Here is a 14,526-nt window from a genome sequence, read left to right on the forward strand (position 1 = left end):
GCAGTTATGATAATATTTCAATTAATTGTGCTGGCCTAATTAGCTAGATATTTATATATTATATTAATATACTCATTCAGTAATTAATTTCTTGATTTATTTATGCTATTTGTATATCTTCTTGTATTGTTTTATCATTTCATGTCACAACCATGCTTTCAGAACAGTAGAGCTCCTACCCAGATGGAGTTGCTGAGTTTCCTGGAGGTTCTGTGATGAGTTTACAAAACTCTACACATATGGGGTGTATAGGATTGTTAATTATCAGGCATATCAGCAAAAAACTAATACTAAACTTTCCAAATAAGAGAATGTGTCCAATGTACGTATGTTCATAATGCTATCTTTTCTTAAACGTCATCCTGAAAATACTCATTGGGAAATTAAGATGTAGAAACTGATAATCGGTAGACTGAATGTTTATAGAACCATGTTGAGGTGAATGCTTGGCTGAGAGTATAGTACCTGATTCGAAATAGTGCTTAGGTATGCTTTTGCATTCAAATTATAATCAGATGGAATTAAAACTCTAATTTGTGCCAAAAACCCACTCCATATACTGCTAGTCCAAAACCACAGGCCTGTCTCAGAAAGCTACTTGAAACCTTGCATTCTTACTGTTGATGCCAAAATCTAACCCTCTCATCAGCATGTCTGACAGCATTACTCTTACCTTATAGGGTTGGTACCTTCTATGTTCTAGTTCAACTGCTTACAGGTTTAACAACCTGAATATTCAGCATTGTCCGTCAATATAAATGTACTTTTGTTTAAATACCTGTAGCCTTCCGGTTAGCTCTAAGGTCTGGGAGTCTGGTTGTTCTCTTATGATCTCTGTCATTATCAGTTTTCTTTCACAAAACTGCTGCTGATGGAAGGATTTTGCCATGCTCCCAGCAAAGCCTAATAATGGAAAAATTCAGATTTGTATACAGAGCAAGATGTCTCAACTACTTCTGGCTAGATTGCCACAAAATTTGGCAAGGGTGTTAAAAGTTCTCAGAGTATGACACTGATAGATTTTTGTGATTCCCCTGACTTTTCATTCAGCACATTTAATTTAAAAAAATGGCATCACCAGTCCTACTGAAAAAGTCACATTGGCAGTAAGAACTGATCATCATAGTGGGAGGGAAAATGCAACAGCTAGGTAGTCTGTACAAGAGATAAACAGGCTGTATTTTGTATGTTTATGGAGAATATAAGATGCAGAAACATAATTGAAAATACTTTGACTCTTGTGTAAAAGTAACGAGATGAAAGCATGACATTTTTTTAAATAAATCCAAACTACACAATTCCATTAGACCTCTACTTTTTTTATAAAAAGTAATGAGAGAAAAATCACTTACTTTTTCCAAGGCAGGTTTTAAGAGAAGGTAAGCTGCCAATATAATTATGGTGTAATGGTTAAATACAGCTGGGTATTGTCTGCATAACTGAAAATGTTAAGTGTGGTTTATTTAAAGCAAAAATACAGATGGCAAGACTCGTAAACTACTTTTTGAGATTTAATAGGTCATCGAAGTACCATCTTTGGTGAATATGTTGAATGGATAAAATATTAATGGAATTAATGTGTATTACTTTGTGTTTTTTGATTTGGTAGAGGTAGTTGAGAGGAGCTCTCCACCTGCACCAGTGGAGATTCTCCCCTCTAATGCCGGCCAGGACATCGCTCCCACCCAGTTAGCAGGTAAGACTAAAACACTAAAAAATGTCTTCTTTTTTTTCTGTTGTGTTTCTTGTCTTAGCTCTTTGTGCTAAACTACATTAAATGCCAAGCAAGAGGAAAAGCGAGGCAAAGGAGTTATGCAGAAGGAAGGTGGAGCAGAAGTTGCAAGACAACCACATGAGGGAGGTCTGGGACGGTATGAAAACCATTACAGGCTACAAAAGCCAGCTCTATTTTATGAGGAGGCTGGGGTCCTTTAACATCTGCAGGAAACTAAATGGCTTTGCGGTAGGCACAGTTCTGGATTTCACTTATGTCAGTGGCAGAGAGAAGGGCCATAAATAAACTGTTTTCCATCATATGTATCTGTCCATCTGTCCGTCCGTCTGTCTGTCAGAGATACCTATCTCTGTTCTGGACATAGAAAGATTATCTTGAGCGCAACAGTTTATTAGAACTGAAGAAGAACTATAGCATGCACAGTGTCAAGAGGACAAAAGTATTCATTTAAAAGATTATCTTCTTAAGTTGCGGTGAAGAAATCTTTAATTAAGAAAGACAAGGCAGCTTGGCTCTATTGTCAAATGTCAATATACACCGATCAGCCATAACATTATAACCACTGACAGGTGAAGTGAATAACACTGATATTTCTTATCTGGTTATCATGGCACCTGTCAGTGGGTGGGATATATTAGGCAGCAAGTGAACATTTTGTCCTCAAAATTGATATGTTAGAAGCAGGAAAAATGGGCAAGCTCTTGTGGTGATCAGTACCTATAAAAAGTGGGCCATGGAAGGAAAAGCACTGAACCGGAGACGGGGTCATTGATGCACGTGGGGAGCATATGCTGGCCCGTGTGTCTGATCCAACAGACAAGCTACTGTAGCTCAAACTGCTGAAAAAGTTCATGCTGGTTCTGGTTCTGATATATGTACATAAGCAATAAGTGAAACTAGTGAATCATACGAATTTAATTTCATTGTGCATTGCATCCACCCTTCCTGCAGTGGCCATTATTTTAAGCTGTTAACTAACAATAACAATAATGATAACAACAATAATTAATGGTATGTTGGACTTCCTTGTAGGTCTTTATAGTGTTTTGTGGGACCCACAGTTTTAAAACTTTGCTTGTTTTAATATCCAACCCCCCCCCTCCCCCTTCTCTCTCTTTTGGCCCAGAGGTGGATGAGTGCCTGATCAGCCCTGGTATTTGTGGCCAGGGGATTTGTTACAACACAGCTGAGGGATACACCTGCCACTGTGATGAGGGATATCGCCTAGATGATGCCCAGACTACCTGTGTAGGTGAGGACTTCCGTGGTCAAATTCAGTTATTGAGGTCAAAGATCATCTTGTGTATAACTATGTCAGCAGGTTGGCCTAACAAGCTTGGTACAGTGGGAGCATAGCAAAGTGATTTTTACACATGCAGAATAAGTGTTCTCTCTCATGCTTAGATAATAGCCTATCCTACAACCAAGTTGTGTTCAGATACGACAGATATCTGAAAGGAATCTTAGTCTGCGGTCAAAATTGTAAGCCTTGTGACAAATTGCCAACCTGTCTGGGTGTACCCCTCCTCTGGCCCAATATGAGCTGGGAGAGGCTTTATCCCCTGCACATGATAAGTATGTATAGATAATGGCTGGCCACAGTAAAAACTTGTGTATGACATGAAACCCACTGGCCTAAAAGACTTTAAATATTAAAAAAAGAATGACTCTATAATGATAATGATTTATAATTATTTTTCTGATAATCTCAAACACCCTGAAATCAGAATTTCATGAATAAGGTCCAATAATGTTGGGAAAGTATCAGATCCATAAATTGTTTTTATACCATTATTGTGTGCAGGGAGCCAACAGGAAGCCAGCTCAGCCAGACAGAATGTAGTGAACTCTGTAAACATCAAAATTTTAAAGATTGTGACTATCATCCTATCAGATTCTCTCTAACTGCTTTTCTGTCACACTCCGACTGTCACTATCAAATAAAGGCAATAAAAGGCCAAAAAATTATCTTTAAAAACAAGCGACCCTCAAACAAAGCCCTAGGATACCAAAAGATGAACCAGGAAAAGAGTCCTCTCAGCCAACTGGCCGTGAGACTCAGTTCCCTAACTTCCAACTACCAACCCTACAGAGCCTCAGAAAAACCCACAAACATAATGGCCCAACCAAATTATGACAAGACGGCGTTGTGTAGTGATGAGACATTGAGAAAGACACTGGCAAGAAACTGACTCAGTGAACACATCCTGGCCCTGGAGACTGGTCAACAGAGCTGGCTGCCCAGGGAGGACAGGCTGTGTACACAGTGCACACTGAAAACAGTGGAGACAGAGACATATTTTTTGATAAACTGTGACAAAAATGTAGAAAATATTTCTTCCTGCAAAAATTATTTTCCCCTAAAATTCTACACTAATATCCCAAATTTGAAAGAATAATTGAATTTGTCAGATAATCAAATTTCAAAATGTGGCTGTCTTTTCAACACAGACAAGCCTAGCACATAGTATATCTAAGTTCAGGAGAAGAGAAAGCTGACTTTGAAGTTGCTTCTCTCTGATGCTGATCTGTTATTGGAGCACAGAGCAAAAAGGGCTTAGGAAGGGTAAATTGTAAAGTGATGTTGTCCTATGTTGTGTGCTCTGGTGTTTGTATCCAGATGGAGATGAATGTTTGGAAAGCCCATCTTTGTGTTTTGGTGGCCGCTGCAAGAACACTGTGGGCAGTTTCCTGTGTGTGTGTCCGCTGGGATTCCTTGTCGATGAAGAGGGAACCAGTTGTGTTGGTAAGTACTCACAACTGACATAAAACATAAAAGACTGAGTAACCTTTGCACATTTCGATTAAGTACAGGGAACCATGGAGAAGCAATCTAGTACCGTATCCAGACAACAATTGAAGTCTCCACCTAAGACTAAATGGGAAGATGACAGGTCAGCAAGCATAGAGAAGAATCGCTTGAAAAAGTCATCACAATGCCAGTTAGGGACATAAATGTTTTCTAATACTAAATTGACATTGGGAATTTGACCTATAATAATATTAAATCTACCATGGGGATCTGCAGTAGTTTTGCTATGAAGGAAAGGAACTGATTTATTTATAATAGTAATAGCTACCCCCCTTGATTTAGTAGAAAAAGGAGAGGACAAGATTTGACCTATCCAACCTCTCTTCAATTTAATTTGGTCTGGAGATTTAGGATGTGTTTCTTGTACATAAATGATTTGAGCTGCCAGGTGACATAGAAAATGCAAGATCTTACTACGTTTAATAGGGTTGTTCAAGCCTTTACAGTTGAGAAAATGTTATATCTGCCCCTATTGCTGCTACATTGGATGGGTTCATAAGGTCTAATTATGGGTGACATATGGCAATAGGAGAGAAAAGAGAAGGAGAAAAAGAACAAGAGAGAAAGGAAAAAAAAAAAACAGACAGACCAACATACACCATATACCTCAACAGAGTATAACACTGGAACACTGGAACAACCCACCCCCCTTCCCGCCCAGCAGAAGCAATTCCCCCCAAATGGGATGCGAGCCAGAATTCCTCTAAAAGAGAAAAATACGCTCACCCAAAGTGATAATTACTATCACTTCGGGTGAGCGTATTTTTTAACTCTTAACTAAAACTTGTCTTCGCTTTTTCTGCAATGTAATATTGCACTTATACCTAAAGGCACTGTAACAATGTGCAAACAATATTAAGGGTCTACCGTTACTACAAAAACTCCTTAATTAGTTCTAACAAATCAAACATAACAAAACAAACGTCTTCTCAGATAGTAAGAAAAAAGGTCTTAGACCTGTTCTCCTGTAGTGAAAGTCGAGTTTTTCTTTTTTATTCTGTCGAGTAGAGTCTGAAGTCATCAAATATGTGAGTCAAATCAAGTCATGTGACTTGAGTACACACCTCTGGTATCAACACACACATACATTTCATGTCAAAAAACAACAAAATACAGCAAGTATTGGGGCACTACGCACACACACACACCACAGCCTCTGGCACTGGTCAACAAAATTGCTCTGCACACTAACAAGTGTATACTAAGTCAGTGGTATTGTGGAGACCAATGACCACACTGTTACCAGCGTCTGCACCACCCTCCTCCCTGCTTCATTCCCCTTATTGGGATATATATATAAGGCATTCTGTCATTATGTGGTTTCCTGCCATTTCAACGCAGCCTTCCCCACCCACCAAAATGATACTGAATTAGGGCTTTGAGGGCAAAAAGGCCTGATGGTTATTTCCCCAGAGCTGCAATAAAATCTCTGCTCCTCAGCTGCAGAGGTTGAGACTTTATAGGGATGTGGATATGCAACCAAGGTATCTATTAATAAGATGATATGAAATGAAGGATTCTTTTAGACATATTTTGGAAACCTAAAAAAAGAGTCATTACATTGTGGTGTAAAGTCAACCAACCAGACTTTTTTTTACCATACATATTTGAATGCTGAACCTGTCTGCATTAGTGCTATTATTTTATAAAAAAATTTAAAAAAAACTTCCCTCTCACCCTCTTGGGGTGGTATCTGTGTGTCATCCTCAAGCTCGGGTCCTCTACCAGAGGCCTGGGAGTTTGAGGGTTCTTCGCAGTATCTTAGCTGTTCCAAGGACTGCGCTCTTCTGGACTGAGGTTTCTGATGTTGTTCCTGGGATCTGTTGGAGCCAGTCCCCCAGTTTACCACGGGGATCACGCTCGCCTTGACCTTCCACATCTGCTCCAGCTGTTCTTTCAACCCTTGGTACTTTTCAACCTTTTCGTGTTCTTTCTTTCTGATGTTGGCGTCTGTTGGTATGGCCACATCTATCACCACCGCTTTCTTCTGCTCCTTGTCTACCACCACTATGTCCAGTTGGTTGGCCAGGACCTGTTTGTCAGTCTGGAATCTGAAGTCCCATAGCACCTTGGCCCTGTTGTTCTCAGTCACCTTCTGTGGTGTGGCCCATTGGGATTTGGGTACTTCTATTCCATACTGGGTACAGATGTTCCTGTACACTATTCCAGCCACTTGGTTGTGTCTCTCCATGTACGCTGAACTGGCTAGCATCTTACACCCTGCTATTATGTGCTGGACTGTCTCAGGGGCATCTTTGCATAGTCTGCACCTTGGGTCAGATCTACTGTTGTAGATCTTGGCCTCTATGGCTCTTGTACCTTGGGCCTGTTCTTGTGCTGCCATGATAAGTCCCTCTGTGCTGTCTCTGAGTCCAGCCTTTTCCAGCCATTGGTAGGTCTTCTCGATATCAGCCACTTCTTCAATTTGGCGGTGGTACATGCCATGTAGGGGCTTGTCCCTCCAGGTTGTCTGCTCCTCTTCCTCCGCACTCTTATTGGGTTTTTGTTGTTTTGTAGACATTCACTTAGCAGTTCATCCTTTGTGGCTATTTTTGTGATGTACTCTTGGATTTTTGACGTTTCATCCTGGATAGTGGCCTTGATGCTCACTAGTCCTCGGCCTCCCTCTTTCCGCTTAGCGTACAGTCTCAGGGTGCTGGATTTGGGGTGAAACCCACCGTGCATGGTGAGGAGCTTTCTTGTCTTGATATCTGTGGCTACTATCTCCTCCTTTGGCCAGCTTATGATCCCAGCAGGGTATCTGATGACTGGTAGTGCGTACATGTTGATGGCTTGGATCTTGTTCCTGCCATTCAGCTGACTTTTCAGGACCTGCCTTACTCTCTGGAGGTATTTGGTTGTGGTTGACTTCCTTGAGTCTTCCTCATGGTTTCCATTAGCCTGTGGGATACCAAGGTACTTGTAGCTGTCTTGGATATCACCTATGTTGCCTTCTGGTAGGTCAACCCCTTCAGTTCTGATCATCTTGCCTCTCTTTGAGACCATCCGGCCGCACTTGTCCAATCCGAATGACATCCCTATGTCGTTGCTGTAGATCCTGGTGGTGTGGATCAGCGAGTCGATTTCTCGCTCATTCCTGCGTACAGCTTGATGTCATCCATGTAGAGCAGGTGGCTAATTGTTGCTCCACTTTGGAATTGGTACCCGTACCCACTCTTTGCGATGATCTGACTGAGGGGGTTCAGGGGTGCTCTTACAGTCTCGGGCGACTTCTCTATCGACCAGTAGCTGGTGCTTGGCTCCTCTGGTGTTGCTACCAATTCCCTTCTGAGCCCTGCTTATGTATTGAGCTACGTGCTTACTCATCTTAGCCGCGATGATGCCTGACAGGGCCTTCCATGTTGTGGAGAGACAGGTTATTGGCCGGTAGTTGGATGGGATGGGTCCCTTCTTAGGGTCCTTCAGGATTAGGACCGTCCTGCCCTGGGTTAGCCACTCTGGGTGGGACCCATCCCTTAGCAGCTGGTTCATCTGTGCTGCTATGCGTTCATGGAGTGCTGTTAGCTTCTTCAGCCAGTAGGCATGGATCATATCGGGGCCTGGTGCTGTCCAGCTCTTCATCTTTGACACTCTTTCTTGGATGTCTGCCATTGAGATGGTTACTGGTTCTTGTTCTGGGAGGTTGCTGTGGTCTGCTCTTTGGTCCATTAGCCACTGGGCATCTGGGTTGTGTGATGCCTCTTTTTCCCATATGGCCTTCCAGTATTCTTTCTTTGTATTCTCTCTTGGTGGGTCTGGCCTGTTGTTATTTCCTCCCTGCCACTGAGAGTACACCTTGGCTGGTTTAGTGGAGAACAACTTGTTTATTCTCCTGGCCTCTGCCTCCTTGGTGCATCTCTTCAACTGGGTGGCCAGTGCTGTTAGTCTCTGTTTGGCAGTTTCGAGTGCTTCAGGTATGGAGAGCTTGGTGTATTTCCTGGGTGCCCCTTTATTCACCATGTTGCCTTTCTGTAGCTCTGCTAGCTGGCTAACTTCTCTCCGTGTTGCCCTTATCTTGGCCCCTAGTCGTATTCTCCATGGTGGATGCTGCCTGTTATGGTTTGAGCCCATCTTGTATCCAAGCATTTCTAGGATTACTGTTGCTGTACTGTTAATCAGCTTATTGGTCTCAGTGATGGTTCCCGTAGGGATTGTTGTTAGGGCAGTATTCACATCCACTAGCAGATCTTCTGAAGGTACTTTACAAGTCAGCTTCGGTATTCGTCGGGGGTTCCAGGTTTCTAATTGGGCCATGATCTTCATTCTCAGGTCAGCAGCTCTTGTACTGAGGCATATATATATATATATATATATATATATATATATAATTCTTAAAGGGTGAAAACCATTCAGTCAAAGCTCAATGCATCAGACAGCTGGAAATAAAATGATTTACCACAGTCACACATCCACAGGAAGCTTAGACATACAGCTACCTATCAGTCTTATCTCAGCATGAAGTTGTTATATATCTTTGTTAAACCCGCAATAATATGATTTTGCGAAATGGAAATAATAGAAATAATAATTGTGGCACAGCATTGACATATACCTTTAAACTTGATATTGCACCCTTGTGAGAAGCAAGAGTTGCTTGTTTATACATGGAATAACACAACATAATATAGTTTGCTTCATGTTTACAGAACCTTATCCCTGAATGCATTTTCCCACTACATAATGTACAGCGGGTTTTTTTTTTTACAACCTTTTCACTGCAGACAGCTGCCTGCTGCAGCCAAAAACTATGCAGTGGGAGTGAACCAAGCAATAGTTGCGGAATTTGACTCCGATTTTACCTTGCTCTCAGTGTAGAAACACAGACTAACAGCATAAATAAACAGAACAACAAGTTCAACAAAATAGGCATAGACTTATATGTTCAGTTATGCGTATATATCTATATCACATTTCTCACCAGGACATGACTGCCCATGTGCAGCATAGACTATGGAGGTGATGTCATATGCCCCAGCCATCCTCTTTTGTCACCTCTAATTCAATTTCAATAAAATTGTATTTGTAGAGCGCCAATTCATAACAAAAGTTATAGAGGGAGAGAGGGGGGAAGAGGGGTAAAGAGAGAACGGCAGAGACAGACAAAGATGCACAGCAATAACTATACTAATAGAAATGACTGATGATAAAGATGACGACAACGACAATAGCCACAATGATGGGGGATGATGAATAATAATAATAATAGTAATAATATTAACAATAATAATAGTAATAATAATAATATATATAAAAATATCAGTAATATTAGTAGTGGGAGTCAAGCAGGATACCACCAGGATCCATGAGAACCTGCGAGACGAGAAAGCACAAAAATTTGGGGAAGAAGTGAAGTTAATAAAAAGCATTAATGGGACATGAATGTGTGCAGAAAGAGAGGGAGAGGAATAGAGGAGCTCAGTGCATTATGGGAAGTCCCCCGGCAGTCTAGGCCTATAGCAGCATAACTAAGGAAGGGTTCAGGACTCACCTGAAAGGGTGTCTGCCTCCTGAACCCAAACTGGAAGCTGGTTCCACAGGAGAGGAGCTTGGTAGCTGAAGGCTCTGGCTCCTGTTCTACTTTTGGAGAGGAATATAGGAACCAGAAGTAACAAATGCAAGGACTAGCTTTTCTGCATGTGTCTGTGACAGGATGTGTCGGATTTTTGCAATGTTACGTAAATGAAAAAAGGCAGTCCTAGAGGTTTGCTTTATGTGGGAGTTAAAGGACAAATCCTGATCAAAGATAACGTCAAGATTTCTGACGGTGGTGTAGTACAAGAACTTTAGTTTTGTCTGAGTTTAACATCAGAAAATTGCAGACCATCCAGGTTTTTATGTTTTTAAGGCATGCTTGTAATTTAGATTAGATTAATTTCACAGTGAAAGTTATTCCTGATAATGTTGCCTCAGGGAAGCATATAGTATCTTGGTGTCAACAGAACCCCTAATTTTCAGAGTTTGAACACTATTGATTGGCATTTTCAAATATTTTTATATCCTTTTCCAGATTTATAAAGTTCAACTACCTATTCTCTGAGGTCCTTTAACAGTTGCTTTCAACCACTTTCCCCATGGCTCAGTATCCAGCAAATTCAGTGCAGCATTACATGAAATGTGCAGGGATCTCTTAAGAGGTAGATACTCAGTGAATATAGTGAATGTTCTTAACATTGAGAACAGCATTCTGTTAAAACGTTCTGTTTGTCCATTCCCTTGGGGGTGATAGGGACCAGTGTGAGACCCCTGGACACCAGAGAGTTTAAATGAGATGAGTGGACAGCACACCTCTGGGAGCACAAGCTGATTTTCCATTTGAGTCTTCTGGTGCATGGTGCCATCTGCCCTGATGTCCAGCCTAGCCCACTCCATGACTAGAGCTTTAAACTTGTTTCTCATTTTGTGGTCTTATATTTTGCCTGTCACTCGGTCTTCTTGTTTCACTTGCTTCTCTGTTTTTAATCTTGTCCCTAAATAATTGCTGAACTGTGTTGAGCAGATTCTCAGCTTCCATCTGCTCCTGAAGAGCATTAAATGAGACTGAAGTCAAGAGTGGGCAATGCTCTGTTCTGTCACCTTGACTACTTCCTGACAGACTGACTGTGTGCACTACCTTATGTAAGCTCTCAAAATCAACTGGCATTCTTGATAAGCCGTTTGCATCTGCATTTGACTTTCCTGGCCTGTAATTTATAGTGAAAGTGAAATCTGCTAACTCAGGTACCCATCTCTGTCCTAGAGCATTTAACTTCGCTGTTGTCAGTATATTTGTAAGTGGATTATTTGTATAAACCACTAAAGAGGGGGCATGAAAGAGTCTCTGAAGCACTCACAGAATGCAGGTGATAATTTCTCCCTGGAGGGGTGAGCGATCTGGACCCATAGGCTATTACCTTTAGCTTGCCATGAGGGCTGGCAAGTTTTTCACTGCTGGTCCCTCTGCAGTAACCCTCTGAAGTTCTCTGTGCTTCCATTAGAACAGTCACCCACCCAAAACCCCATAGAGACAGTGTCTGCCCCTCGACCACCTAAATTATTAAAAAAATAAAAACAAGAGGAATTAAACATAAAAACTCCACAGTAGCATAAAATAAAAGAATAAAATGTGGACTATTAAACATAAGGTCTCTGTCCTCCAAAGCTGTTTTAGTTAATTAATTAATATCAGATTATGACATTGATTGACTTTGTTTTACTGAGCGTGGCTGTGCCACAAAGAATATGTCAGCCTAAATTAATCCACCCCACCCCCCGCCCCACAGTCATATTAATACTCACATTCCTAGAGGCACCGGCCGAGGAGGTGGAGTAGCAGCCATATATAATTCAAGCTTTTTAATTGATCCTAAACCTAAACTAAATTATAATTCATTTGAAAGCCTTGTTCTTAGTCTTTCTCACCCGACCTGGAAAACGCTGCAGCCAGTCCAGTTTGTTATAGTGTATTGCCCTCCTGGCCCGCACTCTGATTTTCTATCTGAATTCTCAGAGTTTTTATCAAGTTTAGTCCTTAAAACAGATAAAATAATTATTGTAGGTGATTTTAATATTCATGTGGATGTTGACAATGACATCCTTAGTAATGCATTCATTTCATCATATCATTAATAGACTCAATTTGCTTCTGTCAGAGTGTAAATAAACCAACTCATTGTTTTAATCACACTCTTGACCTCGTTCTTTCATATGGCATTGATATTGAACATTTAATAGTCTTCCCACATAATCCTTTCCTATCTGACCATTATTTAATAACTTTTGAATTCATACTATTAGATTATAAGCCATTAGGCAAAATTACAGCAGATGTCTATGTCTGACAGTGCTGTAGCTAAATTTAAGGAGGAGATTCCTTCAGTGTTTAATTCAATGCCATGTCTGAATTTAACAGAATCCTATAACAACTTTAGTCCCTCTGAAATTGATAATCTTGTTGATAGTGCTGCAGGCTCACTACGAAGAACATTAGACTCTATCACTCCTATAAAAAGGAAATTATTAAAACATAGGAGACTAGCACCGTGGTACAATCACCAAACCCACCAGTTAAAGCAAATAGCTAGGAAATCTGAAAGGAAATGGTGCTCTTCGAAATTATCAAAATATCGCTCAATTTGGCAAGATAATCTTAAAACTTATAGAAAGGCCCTCCGTAATGCCAGAGGAGCCTATTACTCAGCACTAATAGAAGAAAATAAGAATAACCCTAGGTTCCTCTTCAGCACTGTAGCCAGGCTGACAGAGAACCACAGCTCTGTTAAGCCACATATCCCCATAAACTTAAGTAGCAACGACTTCATGAGCTTCTTCTATAATAAAATTATTACTATTAGAGAGAAAATTAATCACCAACTGCCATCAACAGTTATCAGTGGCTCTCCAAGTTCAGGGACTTTTGCTAATGTAAACTTAGATATATATTTAGACTGTTTTTCTGCTATCAATCTTCATCAGTTAACTTCAATCATTTCTTCATCGAAGGCATTAACCTGTCTATTAGACCCGATCCCAACTAGGCTGCTTAAAGAAGTTGTTCCCTTAATTGGCACTTCTTTACTGGATATGATTAATCTTTCTTCATTATCAGGATATGTACCACAGTCCTTTAAAGTAGCTGTAATTAAACCCCTTCTTAAAAAGCCCACTCTTGACCCAGGGGTTTTAGCTAACTATAGACCAATCTCTAACCTCCCCTTCCTCTCTAAGATTCTGGAGAAGGTAGTCGCCAAAGAGTTGTGTGACTTTCTACATAACAATAGTTTATTTGAGGATTTTCAGTCAGGATTTAGAGTTCATCATAACACAGAGACAGCTCTGGTTAAAGTTAATAATGACCTTCTGATTGCTTCTGACAATGGACTTGTCTCTGTACTTGTATTATTAGATCTTAGTGCCGCATTTGACACCATTGACCATAATATTCTTTTACAGAGACTTGAGCATCAAATTGGCATTAAAGGAACCGCACTAAGCTGGTTTAAGTCATATTTATCAGATCGTTCGCAGTTTGTACATGTTAACGATGAATCTTCAATAAATACTACAGTTAGTCATGGAGTTCCACAAGGTTCTGTACTTGGACCAATACTATTTACTTTATATATGCTCCCTTTAGGCAACATTATTAGGAATCACTCCATTAACTTTCACTGTTATGCAGATGATACGCAGTTATATCTATCAATCAAGCCCGATGAAATTAATCAATTATCTAAATTACAAACATGTCTTAGGGACATAAAATCCTGGATGAGCTGCAATTTTCTGATGTTAAACTCAGAAAAAAACGAACTTCTTGTTCTTGGCCCCAAAAACCTTAGAGACTCACTGTCTAAAGATATAGTTACTCTAGATGGCATTACCTTGGCCTCTAGCACCACTGTCAGGAATCTTGGAGTTATCTTTGATCAGGATTTGTCTTTTAACTCCCACATGAAGCAGACCTCTAGGACTGCCTTCTTTCATATACGTGATATTACAAAAATTAGACACATCCTATCACAGACAGATGCAGAAAAACTAATCCATGCATTTGTTACTTCAAGGCTGTATTACTGCAACTCTTTATTATCAGGTTGCCCCAATAAGTCCATTAAAACGCTCCAATTAATTCAGAACGCTGCAGCACGAGTACTGACAGGAACTAGAAAAAGAGATCACATCTCTCCTGTACTAGCTTCTCTGCAATGGCTCCCTGTTAAATGTAGAATATAATTTAAAATCCTCCTCCTCACCTTTAAAGCTCTTCATGGTCAGGCCCCTTCATATCTTAAAGAGCTCATAGTACCCTATTACCCCTCTAGAACACTACGTTCTCTGAATGCTGGGCTACTTGTGGTTCCTATGGTCTCTAAAAGTAGAACAGGAGCCAGAGCCTTCAGTTACCAAGCTCCTCTCCTGTGGAACCAGCTTCCAGTTGTGGTTCGGGAGGCAGACACCCTCACCACATTCAAGAGTAGGCTTAAGACATTCCTCTTTGATA

The 14,526-nt window shown here is 40.6% G+C and overlaps 1 protein-coding gene across 7 annotated transcripts in view; it reads left to right on the forward strand.

Moving 5' to 3' along the window:
* The window catches only part of ltbp1 (latent transforming growth factor beta binding protein 1), a 134,205-nt gene that overhangs the window by 87,576 nt on the left and 32,103 nt on the right, over positions 1–14,526 (forward strand). For all 7 annotated transcript variants that reach the window (XM_051422791.1, XM_051422750.1, XM_051422763.1 and 4 more), the window contains 3 exons: positions 1,610–1,696; positions 2,862–2,987; positions 4,356–4,481. In XM_051422791.1, the coding sequence (XP_051278751.1) occupies positions 1,610–1,696; positions 2,862–2,987; positions 4,356–4,481 (339 nt within the window). The remainder of the gene's footprint in view (positions 1–1,609; positions 1,697–2,861; positions 2,988–4,355; positions 4,482–14,526) is intronic.

Source organism: Dicentrarchus labrax, unplaced genomic scaffold, assembly GCF_905237075.1.
Source record: "Dicentrarchus labrax unplaced genomic scaffold, dlabrax2021, whole genome shotgun sequence".
NCBI classification, from domain to species: Eukaryota; Metazoa; Chordata; class Actinopteri; family Moronidae; genus Dicentrarchus; species Dicentrarchus labrax.